Source organism: Phyllostomus hastatus, unplaced genomic scaffold (genome assembly GCF_019186645.2).
Source record: "Phyllostomus hastatus isolate PE091 unplaced genomic scaffold, TTU_PhHast_1.1 phas_contig_196, whole genome shotgun sequence".
In the NCBI taxonomy this organism is placed as follows: Eukaryota; Metazoa; Chordata; class Mammalia; order Chiroptera; family Phyllostomidae; genus Phyllostomus; species Phyllostomus hastatus.
Window position 1 is genome coordinate 25,850,524 of NW_025333709.1, and position 18,467 is coordinate 25,868,990.

Genomic DNA, 18,467 nt, shown 5'->3' on the forward strand with positions numbered 1-18,467 from the left:
ACACAGTTATTGCGCGGATTAACAGAAACAACACAGGCACAGAAGAAGGCGCCCAGCAAATACCGCCTAATGTAAGCTATCGCTGTTTTACGACCAGGAGCCTAGTGAATTCCTTGGAGAGGCCACTTAATTGACTCTGCTGACGTGGCTGCTGTATTGTGAGTGACTGTGAAGTGCGGCTCTTCCAAGGCACTGCTCCAGTTCTGTTTTCGCCTATATTAAGGGTACTTGGGCTTTGAGTGCCTACTTTTCATTGCAGATCATTGCATTACAATCTCAACTGTAGTTTCTCTTTCCGTTCCCCACGCATTATTTAATCTACCTTGTTAGATAGTTGTAAAACTCAAAACGTTACTTCAAAATACACCACACACAATTTGACAGGGAGACTGAAATTATTTACTGTCCTCGACGATCACGCCAGCTGTGTGCTGATCTCCCCTATAAGTGTCCTGTTCGCGTCGTCTCTGTAAAGTGTAAGCTCCTGAACTGTAAATACCTAGAAATAAACAATGAGCTTCAAGTATCACTCAGCCAGCACTCGAGGCATGGTTATGCTTTTTATGATGACGACGTTCTGTGTAATTTAACTCACGCGTGTGGATGCTACACGCCTGACACTGGGCTAGGAACTGGAGACACAAAGGTGACTCAGCCTCTGCCATCGAGGGCCTTACAGGGCCTGCCTCTCTTCCTTTCAGTCACTGGGAGAGACAGACACACAGAAAGTAAAACCTTGCCCTGATACCGACATTAACAGAAATACTCAGATGTGCTATAGAAAGGGGTTAATCTCGTCTGGGAACTAGGGAACAGGTTTGTGACAGAAGACTGTCACCTGAACTAGATACCGAAAGATGAGTGGGAGTTTTTCAAGTGACGAAAAGGACAATACGTTCTTAGAAGGAACAGCAGGAGTCAGGGAGGACCAGGAGCACAAGTGTGTGGCACCTCAGGAATCACAAACTGTCCAGTGGAGCAGGAACACTTGGTGTGTGGTGGGAACTTAGGGTCAAGTCTACGAAAACGGGCAGGGAAAGGTCTGGGCAGTGAAGGACCTCACGTGCCGCACAGAGGGTGCTGGACTTTACCCTGCAGACCACGTGAGGTCCTCAGAGGCTCTTTAGCAGTGGGAGACCTGGGGCCTTCCAGTGGGGAGAGCCTGGCGTCTGGGAGAGGAGTGGCGTGGCTACTGCAATGGCCCACATTGACACACAGGCCCAGGTGAAGGCGGAGGGGCGAGAGGAGGAGCCCAACTGACAGACCAGACAGACGTGTGTGAGCTGGAATCCACAGGAGATGAGACCACCGCCAGCGGGGGGTGGGGGACGACAGATGCTTTGCGGAGGGATCTGAAGTTTCTAACCTGGGGAACTGACTGACTGGTGAGCGCTTAACAAGATAAGAATACCACTTCTAATCTACTAAGATTTCCGTATTACTAGGCACAGAAGTTTCTCTCTCTTTCTGAACGCTGCCATTTCTTGAGTGCCTATTGGAAGACCTCGTAGGCACTCAGCTGCTACTTAATGCACTTCATATTTCCAACACTCCAGCAGTACGAACTAACCTCCCTTTACAGAAAGAGGAAACTGGGCGCAGGGTGGTTAAGTGACATGCCGAAAATCACAGCTGGCACGTAGCAGGAGCGGAAATCCAAACTCTGGTTGGACTTGAAATCCCTGCTTTTCCCCTCACGTTGTTTGTTCTGCCTCCCTCAGTCTTGCCTGCAGCTGTAACAGGACCTGTGATGACTTTTACTGATTATAAGTTACGGAACTCAATCCTTCATTCCTCTCTGTTCTCGTCATTTGCTCTACCCGTTTTACTCAGAACACGTGTCCTCATGGTCCTCACACCCCCGGGGCCAACCTCATGGTCCTCACACCCCGGGGTCGACCTGAGCATTTCCCACAGGAAATGCTGGGCAGCTGTGAGTTTGGAGGGAGGGAATGGCGGTGGTAGGTACCAGCGAATCTGCACTGTGTCTACTCCAAGGGCTTCTTGTTTGGGCAAAATCACTATTACCTCAAAGCTGACACTGACTTATCTTTTAGAAAATCTTCTTACGTAGAAAATCACAACTGTGGACTACCAGAACTGCACACTCCCAGGCTAGTTCTCTAGTTTGTAGCAGTCAGTCCCCTTTGTCTGAGGATTCTGTATTTGCACACGTGCCTATTTGCTAAAATGTATTTGTTCCGGTGAGATCAGTGTCTGTGGAGCTCTGGTGGTCATTTGCAGATCACTGAAAACTCTGAGTAGCCTGGTGCACCCATCCCCAGCTGAGGCTGAACAAGGTAACGCTCTGCCTTATTTCAGCTCCTACACCACACACAAATATCTTTTTTGTGGTCTATTCAGCGCCACAGTTTTCGCATTTTTGTGCTCACTGTTGGTGATTTCGCTGTTTAAAATATACTCCGAATGTACAGCTGAGTGCTGTCTAGTGTTCCCAAATGCAAGAAGGCTGTGACATGCCTCATGGAGAAAATACATGTTAATTAAGTTTCGTTTTGGCATTAGTTACAGTGCCATGAGTTCAATGTTAATCAGCCAACACTATACATGAAATAAGGTTTCTTTAAATAAAAACATGGCTATGTATTGATCAGCTGATGAAAATGCTGTGGCCAGAGGCTCACAGGAACCTAGCTCTGTATTTCCCCTAGGAGTAATGGTTCAGTGTTCAGAGCGAGTTTACAGAACATAAACACTGTGAATACTGAGAATCAACTATTTCTGAGCACGGAAGGGGGATACAGTGGATCTGGAGCCAGGACGCTGGGATCGTACTCCTAGGTCTGCCGCAGACATCGCTTGCCCAGGTTCAACCTCTTTGTCTGTGAGATGGAAGTACTGGAGTGACGAGGATAAACTGAAGTATGAATCATAAGCATACTTTTCAAAGAGCAAAAAGTTCCTGCCCTGCCTGGTGGGGCTCAGTTAGTTGGCATGTTGTCCTGTAAACCAAAAGGCCATGGACTTGCTCCCTTATCGCGCGAGAGGCAACTGGATTGATGTTTCTCTCTCACATGGATGTTTCTCTCCCTCTCTCCCTCTCTCTCTCTGTCTCTGTCTCTGTCTCTGTCTCTCTCTCCTTCCCCTCTCTCTAAAGTCAACGAACACATCCTGGGTGAGGATGAAAAAAAAAAACAGTAGAAAGTTCTTTAATATCAACAAGTATATCTTCCCTATAATGTGTAACTTAGGAAATTATTATTATTTTTTGTTTTTTAAAGATTTTATTTATTTATTTTTAGAGAGGGAAGGGAGGGAGATAGAGAGAGAGAAACATCAATGTGCAGTTGCTGGGGGTCATGGCCTGCAACCCAGGCATGTACCCTGACTGGGAATCCAACCTGCGACATTTTGGTTCGCAGCCCGCACTCAATCCACTGAGCTACGCCAGCCAGGGCTAGGAAATTATGTTTAAATTACCATATCTATGATTCTAAGACCTGTATTCTCCCTATTTCAAAATCTCTGACCTTGGTGTTCAAAGATCATTATAACGTGCAATCACGACTTACAGTGTCTTCTTCTTAGGGGAGCCTACAGCACTGGTGTGTCTTACACTCGCTGGGGGCTCAACTTAGACGAAGTAACGGTATTTTACACCCGCCCCCTCTCCTGACTCCTCTTCACCCTGTGCTGGCCGCAGGGTCTCTAAACCTGAACGTGAGTGCTCTGCCCTGACAGCCCCTCCCTGAGCAGCCTCCCCAGCGCTGCCCTTCCTTTCACAGTTTCGCAGCTCTCCGCATTCCTGATCCCAATATCTTTTCCATGTGTGGCTTTTTCCCTTTGACCTATTTTCACTTTCTTTAAAAAAATGTCAAGTTTTAAACAGACTAATTTCTAGTGGGGTAACCTAATACAGAAGAAAACGTGCTGAGGCTGCCTCTTTGGGATGCACGTTCAGTAGCCTACGTCTGCAAGTTAACTCTGGGAAGGAAGTTAGCCAGTACTGCTCAGAAGCCCCTGGCTTGCATGCAGCTGGTAATTAATTAGTGAGACTTTGTTGAGTGTTTCACAAATAATATAGTAACGCAGACCCTCGCAAGTGGTGCTGGAAAGAACCTTTGTTTTTACTAAGGTCTGCCACCTCCCTTTCCCCCTTTTATAGCTGCCCAAGTGTAATCTTTTCTTTCTTGTAAACTGATAGGCTCACTGCTTTTGAACTTTTACTTCAAGGACTGCTTTCGGGTATGAATGCTTTACTTTAGGGAAAAAAACAGAAACAGGAATCTCAGAGGGGCTCAGCAGCGGGACTCTGGAGGGTGGCGAAGTGGCTGGGGAGCAGCGTCTGGGCTCTGGCCGACAGCAGGGGCCCCCAGCACCTGTCCCCTCTGCTCTCTGCTGGACGCTAGCCTCTCCTTTACAGTCACCCACCGTGTCTGGCTGTAAGAATGGCCCCCAACAGAAGGGTCGGTTCCACAGAAGAGATCTCCCACGGAAAAGTGCTGGCCTCTAGGACAACGGAGGCCTACGCAGGCCCCTGGGAAGCAGTGACAGGGCTGAGGGGAAATCCAGCCCACATGACACCAGGGAGTTACTGCTCGAGGACTATTCTCGTTACGTGCAAACCCAGAGTATTGCCTGCTGCACTGTTCTTCAAACTGGTAACTAAAAATAACCGCTTCCCCCACTCAAAAGAGACAGCTAGTAAGAGTGAAAAGTGGGTTCCTGGGTGATCTGGTTGGTCGTTCAGCCAAAACAGAGGTTGGGAAATGAGGGCAACAGGGCAATGGTGTCTCTTTGAGTCACATTTTCATCTCAAAGCAACACGTTCAACCTGATGCCCAATGCTAAGGTGTCCCTGGGTAGCAAGGACGTGTGTGAAATAATCACAAATAAAGTATTTTCTATACTTTACAGTAATTTTTTTTTCTATTCATAACTACTCTTCATCTATACAGTTGGGTTTTGGTATAAATCATTTAAAGCGATCGTGGTTCTCCATGTAAAATGTCTACAGGTTCAAGTTCATGATTACCAACAGGGCTGAAATGTTTACAGTGATAGTTACTAGTCTAGTATCAACCTGTGCCACCCAGTATCTAGTTATCAGCAGGGCTCAAGCAACGTTTTTCTTGCCTTTCTGGGAAGGAGAGAAGGACAATGACTCGTGGCCGGTCAGTGATGAGTTCTCCCTAACAGAGACATTTCATCTGGTACCGATCCAGGAAATGAGAGGTGGACAGACAGCCCGTATTTGCTTAGAACTTACCAGGGACAAGTGGTCTATCAAATATTCAGGGTTAGGAATCAGGCAATACTACCCTGGACATTTATGTCACCTGTCCGTGTACTCTAAACCCTCCCCCGCAGTTCTGGGGAGCTGACAGAATAAGTATCCACAGTTAGTTGGTCTCCAGGTCACTATTTTCTCTCCCAATGAAAGAGCAGGTGTGGGGAGTAAAATGGAAAATACCCCTTTGGGTATAACACCCATAGTCAATTGGCTGTAACTTATGGAGCTGGGTGAGCTGTAAAATCCCACAGTGCGTCGGCTGTGCCCCTCTCTCTCTGACTTGGAGAAGCCCGGCACGCTCTGTTCACTGTACTTTTGCGGGTCCCACCCAGTCTCTCCCCTGCAGTGAAGTCAGTACTGGCCCGGTGGGAAACACCCTGACTCTGCATCTAACCCCAAGGCTCAAACACCAAGGAGAGGATGGGTTTACTTTGCCTCTTGCTTCTCTCCCGTAAAGCCGCTGCTCTAAATCTAATTCCAAAATATTCTGACCCAGACCTGAGGTCTATGTAAAAGAATTTTACATGAAAGGAAAATAAATTTCTGATCCGGCAATTCTTAACACTTGTTTTTGCTTTCTACGTGTGCTAGTAAACAAGTGGGTAACTCTCTTCAGCAAGTCCTTTCCGGGTCAGCTGCCCAACTGGACGGCACAAAGACACCAAGTTAGGAAAAAAAAAGTAGCTTCTACTTATATTTACGTATCAGCTTTTAAAAATTTAAATGTATTGCGTATGCTTCATTTTGAACATAATATGTTAGTGTGGAACATCTACTAGGTACGATGTACACCAATAAACATGTACGTGGGAGGTACGAGCTCAGAAACTTTTATGAATGGCTGTATGATTAAAGAGGTTTGAAGATACTGTTCTAGCTAAAGATCTTAACATTAGTATCTTTTATCAGCCACCACAGACATGCAGGCATGAATTCAAAGAAATAAGCAAAATCAATACCATTCTAAGTAGTAAAAAAAGGCCCTGCAACCCAGAGAAGGCCTTGTCGTGAAGGTGAGTTTCACTTTTCTGCAAATGCAGTATCTCTAGAGGCAGGAACAGCCTTGTGTTCAGCCGGGGGCACAAACAGTCTGGGACCAGCTTAGTTGCTGGTCTGTCTCGGATCTGTTCCTTTTAGTTTATAGCTGCTTACGAACTTTAAGGGGGAGTGTGTGAGCTAAAAAGAGACTCTGCTTGTTGTAACTTAACAAGAAAGATGAGAAATTAATGGAACAGAAGAGATCATTTGTTATTATTACTTGAGTCCTGTCTCTCTGAAGGTTATCATTTCAATTTCTATCGCTGATTAATAAAATGCATATATCAAAGTCTTTAAAAATGCAGAAGCCATTTTAAAGGAACATGGCCATTTTTTTTGAAGGAAACTCAGGCTCAAAGCCCTGGTCCTATTCCGACCTCATTGCACCATATCTAAGGAGTCACTTTTATTGATAAGAGACATCTTTTAAAATTACTATTTTTAATCCTCATCAGAGGACATGCTTGTTGATTTAAGAGAGATGGGAAGGATAGGAGAGAGAGAGAGGGAGAGAAACATCGGTGTTGAGAAACATTGATCGGTTGGTTGCCTCTTGCATGCACCCCAGCTGGGGATCCAACCCACAACCCAGGCACGTGCCCTGACTGGGAATTGAACCAGTGGCCTTCTGGTTCCGGGACTATGCTCGAACCAGCCAGGGCGAGACATCCTTTAATAGGGCTATGCTCTTCAGGCCTGTACTCAAGAAGAATGTGGCTTAAACACAGGATGAGGCTGGTGGCTCATCCTGAAATTCTGTCAGGCGTGGGCAGGCTAAGGGTACTCTGAGCATACCTGTTTTTCCAATTTTTAGCCATTGCTGGCCAAAAGCAAATAAACAAACCACACACACATGCATGTACACACACACACACACACACACACACACACACACACAAGACAATGGAAAGGAATGAGTTGCCACTGGCCGGTACCTGGGATGCTCTCTAATTTCCTTCTGAGCTCTTCATTTTCTTGCTGCAATGAAATAACCTCGTGTTCCAGTTCTTGGCATCTAGGACAGTAGCCTTCCTCCTCCTCCTCCTCTTCCTCCTCTGGCAGTGTAGAGGAAGATGGGTGACCGTGGGATTCGGACGTTGCTGGGGAGGTCCAGCCCCCTAGCGTGTGCACCGGGGAGGTTGGCAGAGGGTCCACGTCCGCCAGGTGGCCGTACTCGCTGACCGAAGAGGTGTTCGGAGTTGGAAAGCTCCCCGAGAGCAGGTAATTTTGTAGGGAGTCAGTGAAGACTCTCAAAAAGGCAGAAGTCTGTTGTTTCCTTTGCATATATTGCATCTCTATGTCTACATTGTCTGAGGTCTGGCTGTGGACCCCTTTTCCAATGTGGCACTGGTCCTGTCTTTCAGTGTAACTTGGGCCTTCCTGTTTCACGTAAGAAATCATGGACTGAGAGTGGTTGGAGTCCAGAAGTTTTCCTCCACAATTTAAGAGGCTCAGAACTCGACTGCACTGCTGGGCGAAGGCATCCAGGATCATGCGACTCTCTGAAACACACGAAACGACGCATCAGAAACCAACAGCCAAAGACGAAGGATAAGTCCAGTCCTTGATTTTGAATATAACATTAAAAAATATTTTAAAAATGCATTTTTTAACACATCAAGGTGCTACAGAGAATCCACTTTTAATAGGACGTACAGCTTCCTGTTGTTCTGGCTGGTGAGGAGCCCTATGAGCTGCCCCAGCCCCTCACTCTGGGAAATGGCTGGACTGGGACTTTGGGCACCGCATAGAGATTTCCCTCTTTGTGGCAGTAACTGGCCTGCACAGATCTGAACTCACACCTATGGCTTCATTAATGTCTTTACGCTAATGAATCGAGCCAGCCACTGCAGACTCAATTCCTCATTGAAAGGTGGGCTTAGAGCAATCATTACTTCTATTTCTGGAGTGCCCTTGTGCCCTTGCTATTAATCAGCTGGTACGATCCCTGCCGAGAGTATTTGCTCCCAGATGCAAACTGGAGAAGAAAAGATAAGAGCTCACTAGATACAGAAGGTAAAACAAAGAGGAGGCCCATCAGGCAGATGATGATGCCTCCAAAGCAAAACTGTATGTGTTCTCCAATAGCCGTGTCCACGGCCCTTTCAATTTATCTGCCCACTTAGATTTCTCGTCAAGGCCAATGTTTAGGCTGATCTATGTCAGCATCATTTGAAAAGCAGTAGAGCCTCTCCCATTAGGTTGCCAAATCTCCTAAAATGGCATGTGCTGAGGATGCCAGTTAGTTCACACAGATGAACTGTAAAGCACATTAACTGTTAATCGGCAGAGGCAAAAAGCAAACAGAAAGCAATCAATTCACTGCAAAAAAACAAAGTGGGAAAAAAAACCCCAAATTTTGAAAATGTGATTTAATATTGTCAGTCTAAAGGTCTTGAAAATTTATTCTCAATGTAAATGTCACAAGGCACTGGAGTCCCTTCTTTCCCGAGCACCACCCAGAACGGGCTAGGTGCGGATACAGAGAGGTGCACGTCACAGAGGGAAGGAGCATGCCTCCCTTCCTCCGTCCCAGAATAATGGCAACAAACGGAATATTGTAGATTTTTGGTGCCAATAACGATGGTTTATGAGAGAAATGTAACTAGCTACTTGCTGTCTCTGAAAATGTTGACTAGCTGGATTTTTTCTGAAAACAAACAAAAACCCTGTAACTCTCAGAATGATAAATGGTGAAATCCTCAAGGGCTTCTACGGGAACAAGGACCTAGACGCGTTGTGACTGAGAAATTGATTTCTCCAGAAAATCCAGGATGTATGACCAAGGCAAGCGCCTTTCAGAAACCTCCCTGCAGCACTTCAGGTTCCATTTTGTGCTCTTTGAGTCTTTCCGGAAAAAACTACGGTATTGTGGGGGGGGGGGGTCAAGTCTCCTTTTTCAATGATTTAATGAGCTTACGTGAAACGCAGAGCACAGTGCCCGGCACACAGGGAGCACCCTTCACGTCTCCTGAACCTACAAAATGCCACCGTCCCTACATCCCTCTGAAGAAACGAGAAGTCGGCACACAGAGGCCCGTGCTCCTTGGCTCAGAAGAGGAAGAGAGACGGCACCTCTGTGGGGCGCAGTGGGTCTGAGAGCCCTGGGGCGTGAGGGCCAGCACAGGACCTCAGGCAATCTTCACTGAGTGCAAGCAGGGTGGGCGGCCGTACACAGAGAACCTTAGTTCACAGCAGTTCTAGGTTACTTGGCTGGGGTGGGGCTGGCAGGACTACCCTGAGGGGGTTGTGTACCCGCCACATTTTCTTCTTGGCGTGGCGCTTCCTCACTCTTAGGGCGTAGTACTGCCCCAGACACGGGCAGGAGGGCCCCGTTCCTCCCCATGGTGAGCTCCCCCGGCCCAGGAATGTGCTGCTCAAACTGCTCCAAAGGCCTGTGCTAGTCTCTTCCCTGAGCCATCTCCCTGAAGACAGACCATGGAGCCAGAGCTTAGAAGTCTGAAGTGGGGCATCCACACGTGTGTGAGTGAGTGTGTGTGTGAGGTCCCTCCTACAGGAAGATGAGACTGGAGGTGCTAGGAGAAGGCCCCGGGCTGGCTGAGAGCACCGATGTCAAAGTATGACTGACTATATGACTCATCATACGGTCATTATGACAGTGTCTTCATCAGGGTAGGCGGACAGAACGTATTTTAACAGTCTGATAACTTGACTCAGGCCTCTCAGTTATTTAGATTGACGATAGATGGGCCTGCATTTGTACTCTTGTCCTGAATCCCACACATAACAGGTGAAGGCCTGTTGTTTCACACAATTACTCTGAGTACGACAGAGGACCTAGATGCCAGGCACAGATTCAGGCTAGAACTGATTCGTGGACTGAGAACTGGGCTGAAGAAGCTGCCAGAATAAAGTCCATTTACTACCTTGGAGAAAAAGGGATATGGGTATGGGAAGTATCTCTTACGCCAACCACTGGAACTGATGATGCCCCTGCCCCAGTGGAAAAAACGACTGAGCTCAAGATTTAAACCAAAACTTAATGGGGAAAGACCTTAGCTGTTTGGGCATCATTTCTTTACAAGGACCAAAACCACAGAAACAAGAGAGTAAACAGTTGAATAGTGGGGAGGTTTAAGATGTCGTCCTCTCATTTTTTTACTTCCAGGTTTTTGTTCTTTTATTAGTTAAATCAAAGGATGATACTGATTGGGAATTTTCAATTGTAACACACTAACAGTTTTCATGCATTTTAATCCTATAATCCCATTCTAGACCAGAAGTTGTATTTACTGTTTGCATTTTAATCAGCCCAGTCCCCACTGATTTACAGCTGACATACCATTAAGATAACCTTGATGAAAAGAACAAAATATGAAAGGAAAGGCTAAGGTAAAATTGTCCAGAAAGAATTCTCAATATATTTGTTCAATGTCCAAAAAGACCCTTATAGTTTTAATCATATTGATAAATCACATTAGGGTATAGATTAAGGGAAAAGAATCTGACTCAGGACAACCATAATTTGTTTTCTTAATTGAAGAATAAACTTATAATATGCTGAGAAAAAAATCATTATGTAATACGCTACATTATGAAGATAATGTATTAAATAAAACACACTCAGAACATCGGAGAACAGCTCCAATCATAAACAGTTCTGGCTAGCAGTTTTCACAAAATGCTTTATCCTCAGAATTGACATATGCAAAAATAGCAAATATAAGCCTTAAAATTGAATTTCTTCTCTTTTCAGTATCTTAAAATATTTGAATAGAATGTTAACATCAATACATTGAGGAGTATGATGAAAAACATTACTATTACACTTGGGAGAACACAGTAACTCTTTCTACTTAATACATATTGTAGCCAGCAATGCTTTTAGCTTTCCAGACAGCACATAATTAGAAATTCAAGCATTGCGTGGTGCCCATTATCACTAAGAAGTGGAGAAAAGTTCTGTTTTCATAAGAACGCAACTGAACAGCCACTGATCCATGATTCTTAATTGTGCGAAGTGTGAACACAGATTCCCAAATTTTTTAACTGCTTTTCCCCCTAGTCTCACAATGCTCCACTCAGATGATGGTAGAGAAGTAGCAAGCCAACAGCTTATAAAAGGGCTTTAAAATACTTATGTGTCCGGACTTCTCTAAAATCAAACACAAAATGTCACAGTCACAAACCACTCTAAAATAACCACTTCTTTCTAACTTATTTTGTTGTCTGTTGGGAGATAATATCATGCTGCAAACAGTACTTAGGCTGACTCCAAAGTCTGAACCCATGATTATTTTTTTAATCAAAACAATTCATGTCTACAATTTTTTCTGAACTTAAGTGGTTTAATCCATCTGGTAAGTGAATAAGAAGAGGGAAGGGGGTTTGGCAGTCCAACACCGGCTCCCTACTTTAATGTCCTTCTTTGTAAGTAAAGCCTTGAATGGAATCTGCCCATCACAGCATATCCCCAAGAGTATTCTGTTTCTATGAAGGAGATCACAGTTGTGGAGATTAGTGGTAACCTTTTGATTTTAGCCCAGCGAAGGGTGAAATATATTAATATTAAAAATGCAGAAGCAGAAAAAATTTCTGAGACCTACTATCATGTAGCCATATAGTATATCTACCCAAAGGATTTCCAGCTAATTCAAAATTGATAATTTCTTTAAAACATTAATACAACTTCTTTTTAAGAAAGGGCTCCATGGCATAGAAAATTGAAGTCAGAAAATGAAAGCCTCTTTGGAAGTATCACCCTTGAGTTAAATCAATGAACTATGTCTTTAAAAAAATGCCATCCCATTTTTTTTTCATAATGGCAAACATCAATACAGCAAAACAGGATGCAATTTTTCTAAATAAATAAATCAATGATGTGTCAAAAATTAACAGATGAGTTAATATACTTGGTGCTATCAAAACCAGATGGTGCTTCCTAATATTCATCCTGCTCAGTCAATCCCTGAATATTTTCTGGACCATCGGTATATAAAATAGGATGCTGCTATTTGTGATGGCAAACAAAAGCAATCATGCCTGCCAAGCACATACTATAACAGGCAGCATTTCAGCTCTGCTAGACAGAAAGTAATTAGAATGCTTTTAATGTCCAAAAGAATGATGCTGATAGGCTGCCACAGATGTGTAGATTTATGAATATTTATATGGTGGTTTATAGCTGACACTTTTATCAGTTGAAGAAGATAAAATATCTGCCTGACTCAAAAGCTTGACAGTCAGGTTAATAAAATCTCATTAAAGAGAATGACCTATGCAATTATATAGGATTTATTGTAATTCATTTTTGATTGTACTCTGCTTAAAGATGCAATTTCCCATTTCCTGATGCCAAATTTAGGCCGCGTATCAAGATCTACGTGGGTTTTAACTCTAAGCCTCCCACAGAGAAAAACTATGCTTTTAAAACCATGGTATATTACCCCTTTTAAGGAAAATTATACTGTTCGTGAGATTTTATAAGAATGTTGAGAAATCTATTTTTAATCACACAGTTCTCTCAATGGTTTATGGCCCTTAATGGCAAACAAGACTCACTTCAATCCTTTCACCTTTTCACTGCATTTACCCTGGGCACCCTTATCCCTCTTCTTCTATCCTTGACTCATTTAATCACATTGATGTTCTGGCTATTTTCCGTTTACCAGGTGGTTTGAGACACTGCAATAACACTTTGTGAGGGGGCAACAATCAAATCACCCCACCACCCCCATCCAGCATGCTGAACTGGCCACCCTTCTGTACGCACAAGCTCATTGGTTCAAAGTGGAACCACTAGTTCTTCAAATAACCAATCAGCTCTTTAGGTACTGTCCCTCTGATGGCCACTCACATCATGTCTGTTAAGAGATGGCTTTGTCCATCAGTGATTAATATGACCACAATTCATGATGTCTAGGACTATGGGCATTTTTTTTGTGTGTGCCCCTGACCATTTTCTAATGGAAGACACCTACCATTTAATACTCGTCTTTCCAACAAGCATGTGGCATCCTGCCCTTGGTGTTATTAAGATTACTTCTCTATGACCTCTCTTAAAAAACAAACCAACCAAAAAATGAAGCTTTGACAATAAAAGAAAATAAGGAATGTAGGTTGTTTCAGGGCCATCAAAAGGCCGTTTTCACTTTAGATTCGGTGATGCAATTTCCACCTGGAGACAAAGTAGACTAAATAGGATGTCAAAAGAAACACTAAAAGAGCATTTAGAACAGGTGAGAAAGAAAAGGAAACCTGCTTATGAATGAAAGCAGCATGGAAAGTGCCAGAGCAGGCAAGACGATGGGTGGACAGGAGAGCAAGTGACAGGTGTAAAGAAAAGAAGAAAAAGGCAAGGGGTTAGATCGATAGTGTATAAAAGGAAGTAAAAGACCAACTCAGCAAAGACTGAAAGGAGAAGGCAAGAAGAGTAAAGGCTAAAATGGACAGAAAAGGAAGGGGAAAACCCCGGTAAACACGGTGGAACTGAGGTTATGCAAATGAGTTAAGCAAAATATAGAAAATGGGAAAAGGACCCAAACCACTGAAACACAAAATAAATCTATAGAAAGATAAAGCAGAGCTGGGGAATACAAATGGGCACAAACAAGCCCGGGGAGATGAAACACAAACCTCTTTTTGTGAGAAGAAAAATAAGGAGACAAATAAACGTGGGCAAGTAACCTGAGAACGAGTATAAAAACACAACAGAAAAGGTGCCAAGAGCAACTGAAAAAAACAAACCCCACATCATAAACAATAAGGACACCCACAGAAGAACAGCACTCAAAGCACTCAAACACCTCCAAATCAGTGAGGTATGTAACAGAACAAGTCTTCACTATAACCTATAATTAGATTTTCTTTCTGAAAACCAATCCTTCATGTGTCAAAATATTGACAAACAACAAAACATTAACGTCGGAACCTATAACTCACTTAGAGACAATACTCATATTTGCATTAGAAATAAAGCCTTAGATTCACTGATATGCAGAATTGGTGGGGGGGTGGGGGTGGCTCCAAGGTGCCATAAAAGGCCTGAGGAAGGAACTTTTAGCTCTGATGAGCTAGAAAAACGTGGCTATGCGTCCTCGGGGAGCACAGAGCGCCCTTGTACGCAGGCCCCAGGCCTTGGCCTTTCTACCAGCCCATCTCTCTTCACGCCGCCGGGACAGGAGGGCTGGCCTTTTCCTAAGGGGCCGCCCGCAGGCTCCCGATAAAGGAGAAGAATCTCATTCCCTGAGGTGGATGTACCCCACGAGGCATTTCCGCAGGCCTAGGCCCAGATACTGCAGGGCGGGGGACCCCCAAGGTGTAGCAGTGCCCCAACCCGGGCGTGGGAAGCGGGCCGAAGCGCCCGGACTCTCGGGGCTGGGGCGAGGGGTAGGATGTCTCCTTCCCCGAAGTCGGCCGCAGGGGCGAGCGCCAGTTCCACCTCGTGGCTGGGGCAGAGGAGTCCGGAGTCTTCCACCCACGGTCTGGGACTTTGGGGTAGGTGGGGAAAAAGAGCGGTAGAGACCACGCGCGCATAAGAGCCAGCCGAGTAGACCGCGACACTGAGTGCATCAAAGAGGTGGAGAAAAAGACGACCAGAAGGCAAAGGGGAAAGAGACGGAAAAACAAACAGAGAGAGGGAGGTAAAGGAAAAAAAATAGAAGGAAAAAAGTGGGGCAGCGGACGCTGTAAGGACGTCCCCGAGAGCTGCCGGAGCAGTTCAAGCTATTCTAGGAACGGCCGCGGCTGTCACCTTAGGGTGTCCGATCCCTACTCCCGGCCCGCGGCCTCGGCGTCAGAGCTGCCTCCCACGTCCCCGCCCGAATGATCCCCGCCTCCGACTGGCCACCGCAGCACTTCCTGGGCGCCAAGCCGGATCCCAGTGGCGGAGCCACCTGTTAAAAGGCGCGCGCGCACCGTCGAAAGCCCGGGATGCGGCGGCAGCAGTGCAGCGGAATCCTCCAGAACTTGTTGCCCGCGCGGGGAGGTGTCCGGGACGCGCTTGGACACTCAGACTCTCAGCCTGGTGACCGTCCCCCTCCACTCCCACCCCTCCCGCCAGACTTGAGGCGCGGGAGGGTGTCCGCCGTCCCTAGCTTCCCCTTCCCCGGTCCCCACCCCTCCCTCGGCCTGGGCGGGAAGGAAAGTTGCGCCCAAGAGTTGGTACCTGCGCTGAGCTCCAGGTTGGCACCGTCACTGCCAGCGCTGCTGCTGCCCGCGGCAGCCGCAGGGCCCGAGCCGTACCGGACGACGGCGGCGAAAGACGAAGATGAAGATGCGGCGGGGGCGGCGGGCGGCTGGGCGGGAGTCCTCAGGTGGCCTTGGGACGCGGCGGAAGGCGATGACGACGAAGCGGCTGCGGCAGCGGCCGCCCGGCCGGGCCCCGGGGGGTAGGTGCTCTGCGCCTGGAACTGCTGCTGCGGCGGCGGCGGCGGCTCGCTGCTGCTGATGGAGACGGCGGCGTGCGGCGCGAAGGGCGGCGGTGGCGGCCGGACGTGCGGCAGCTCCACCAGGGTGGGTCTCTCGTAGCGTTTGGCCAGCGCGGGTCTCTTGCCGGGAAACGTCTTGAGGACGCTGTAGGGGCTGCGCTGCTTGTAGATTTTGGGGAGGCTGGGCCCCTCCTCCGCCGGCTGCATTTCTTCCTCCATGCTGCGCTTCGGGGCCGGTCCCCGGTCGCACGCCCCCTCCCTGACCCGCACCGGGCTCCAAGGGTGCCTCCACCGCCCGCTCGCCGGCGCTGCCCGAGTGCGCGCCTGTGGGAGGGTGTGTGTCTGTGCCGTGGCCGCTGCCGCCGTCACTGCCGCTTGTCGCTAAGCCTAGCATCGCTGAGCCCCCGCGCGGGGGGCTGCCGCCCGAGAGCTGATTGACAGGCTGCCTCGCCAATGCCTGGAGGGAGAAAGGAAGTAAAGAGCAAGTGTTTAGGGTAATATCTGCTAATGATAATGGGGGGAGGGGCGGGGCCTGGCGCCGCCACCGCCCGCAGGGTGGGCCAGCCGGTGTGCGCCTTCGATGGGAAAGAGGACGGGGACCGCAGGGACTGGATGGGGGTGGGGGGGGCGACCTGGTAATAGGGTAAGGTTTCCACCAAGGCGAGACTTCGGAGTCCCAGAGATGGACTCGAGGCTTCTGCCCCTAGCGCCGTCCAGCTTCCGAAACGAGTTCCTGGCGCCCCCTGCGCTACCCCAAACTCTCGGCGTTGTACGCGTGGCGGGCGGTATAGTTTGGACGGACAGGGCGGGGTGGCCAGAGTGCGTGCGTGCGTGCGTGCCTTGGGGAGGTGTTACAGCCAGTTCTTCCCGGATTGGGAATTGCTCCCCCAGGCTTCTGAAAAGAGCCTGTCGAAGGTCTTGACCCTAGGCGCTGTGCTTTTTTTGGATCGGGGTTCTCCCCACACCCAGCAAGTGGCTTTCGAGTTCAAGTTCATCCTAAGAGCGCATAGGGCGTTGGATTTTCACATTACTTGGTTAGTTCCCCATAGAGGCCCTGTGAGTGCATAACAAAATCATTTCCCCCATTGTACAGATGAGAAAACTGAGGTTCCTCGAGGAAACAGCCCACACCCACACGGATGCATCTAGGGCATTTGAATTCAGATTCTCACTTCTTCTCATAGCATATAGACACTGAGCAATTGAGGGTAAAACTTGATCTGATGCCTCCCTTTGAGGTGGTGATTAGGTATTTTCAAAACCATCATTTGATGTATATGTATACATGCTTGTGGGACGGATGCGGCCCCCGAGAGCTTTCTTACTTTCTGTATTGCCCAGCCAGTTTCTCTCTGCATCTGGGGCCACCAGGGCATGGTTTCTGGAGGCCACACAATTTTCTCAGTGAGCCTCTGTCACTTGGAAGAGGGTTTCATGGGGGTAGTGATATCTTCAAATCTGGAGGACTCTCCTGGCGTCCCAGGCACTTTTTAGAGCAGATCACTCCTCCCCTAGGTGAACTCCAATACCAGCATACCCCCTTCCCAGGTTTGTTTTTCTAGCCTTCAGTCTTCATTCTCCAGGTGTGAATTCTGGGTACAGCTCCTTCCTTGATGTAAAACCTTCATCTTTACACTCTTGAGTTCCATTCGTTTTCATAGCTTTCCATTTAGTCTTGGGAAAGTGACCCATTTTCTTTTTCTGGGGATTTGTGTCTTTGGCCTCTCATTTCCCATAGCTCCTCCCTTCCTTTGGAAGCCTTCTCTCACTCCTGGTTCAGCTGCTATGTTCCTCCACTGCCATCTCCCTGCATAGTCTCCCTCTCTCCTGCAACCTCCCCAGATCATGCTGTGGTTTCTCCCCAATCTCCATTTATTAGAGATGAAATAAATAATGCCATAAATAAAAGTATTTGGGAGTCCAGGAACTGTCAGGGCTGATTAGGGCATAGAGGACATTTTCTTTCTCATTATGCAAAAGCATTTCATGGGGAAATAAAAGAGGTTTCATTGTAACTCATGCATGTCATATTTCAAGGAATTCAAGATATTAATCATATTTAACATTATTTGCAACGTTTCTCCCTGGGTTCTGAAAACTGCTAAATGAGGACACGTGGATCACTAGGAAAAAGGGAGACAAGGATGAGAGGGACAGTTAAAAAATAATGAAATGCTGGTGAAAGACGGGAGAGAGAATGAGATGCCAGGAAGACGTTTCTTAGGCACGTAAGTGAGAAATGGAGGAGCTTCTCCTGAGATGTGAGACAGCTGAAATTGAATGATATACTGGAGGAAATAAATGATAACAAACCTCCCCACACTTTTCTTTCTATAAAGCAGTTCTGATTTTTGCATTGAAATCTTTCCCTCCCACTTTACTCCCAGATAATTTGCCAGTAAGTCCAGGCTTTTGAAAAGAAATTAGGGTAGTGGTGGTTGTGTGTGAATGGTGGTGGGGGATAGGGTTCTTTCTCTTTTGCTTATGTATTTTTAATTTGCATCATCCCATCACTTACATCACCTTAAGAGAATAATACTACTGGGAATAGTACTTCTGTTATATTTTAGCAGCTGAAAGGGTCTGCCAGTCTGCATGTCAAACACTGAGTGTTTCTATAAAACTAAAAGATAAAAATGAGTGGTTAAACTTTTCTAAAAAATTGGGGGTGGGTAGGGGAGTGCTTCTAGAGGGTGAATATTATAACATTAAAAAGGATTAGCTTTCAGATCCTCACGCTAGCTGTCACCTATGTCTGGGTCCATAGAAAAATGAAATGTTTAATA

The 18,467-nt window shown here is 46.7% G+C and overlaps 1 protein-coding gene across 1 annotated transcript in view; it reads right to left on the minus strand.

The window, feature by feature from the left end:
- The window catches only part of BEND4 (BEN domain containing 4), a 28,939-nt gene extending 12,988 nt beyond the window's left edge, over positions 1–15,951 (minus strand). Inside the window, exons 1-2 of the mRNA XM_045834562.1 lie at positions 15,420–15,951; positions 7,228–7,794 (exon numbers count right to left, since the gene is read on the minus strand). Of these exons, the coding sequence (XP_045690518.1) occupies positions 7,228–7,794; positions 15,420–15,900 (1,048 nt within the window). The 5' untranslated portion in view covers positions 15,901–15,951. The remainder of the gene's footprint in view (positions 1–7,227; positions 7,795–15,419) is intronic.
- Between the last annotated feature and the right edge of the window lie 2,516 nt (positions 15,952–18,467).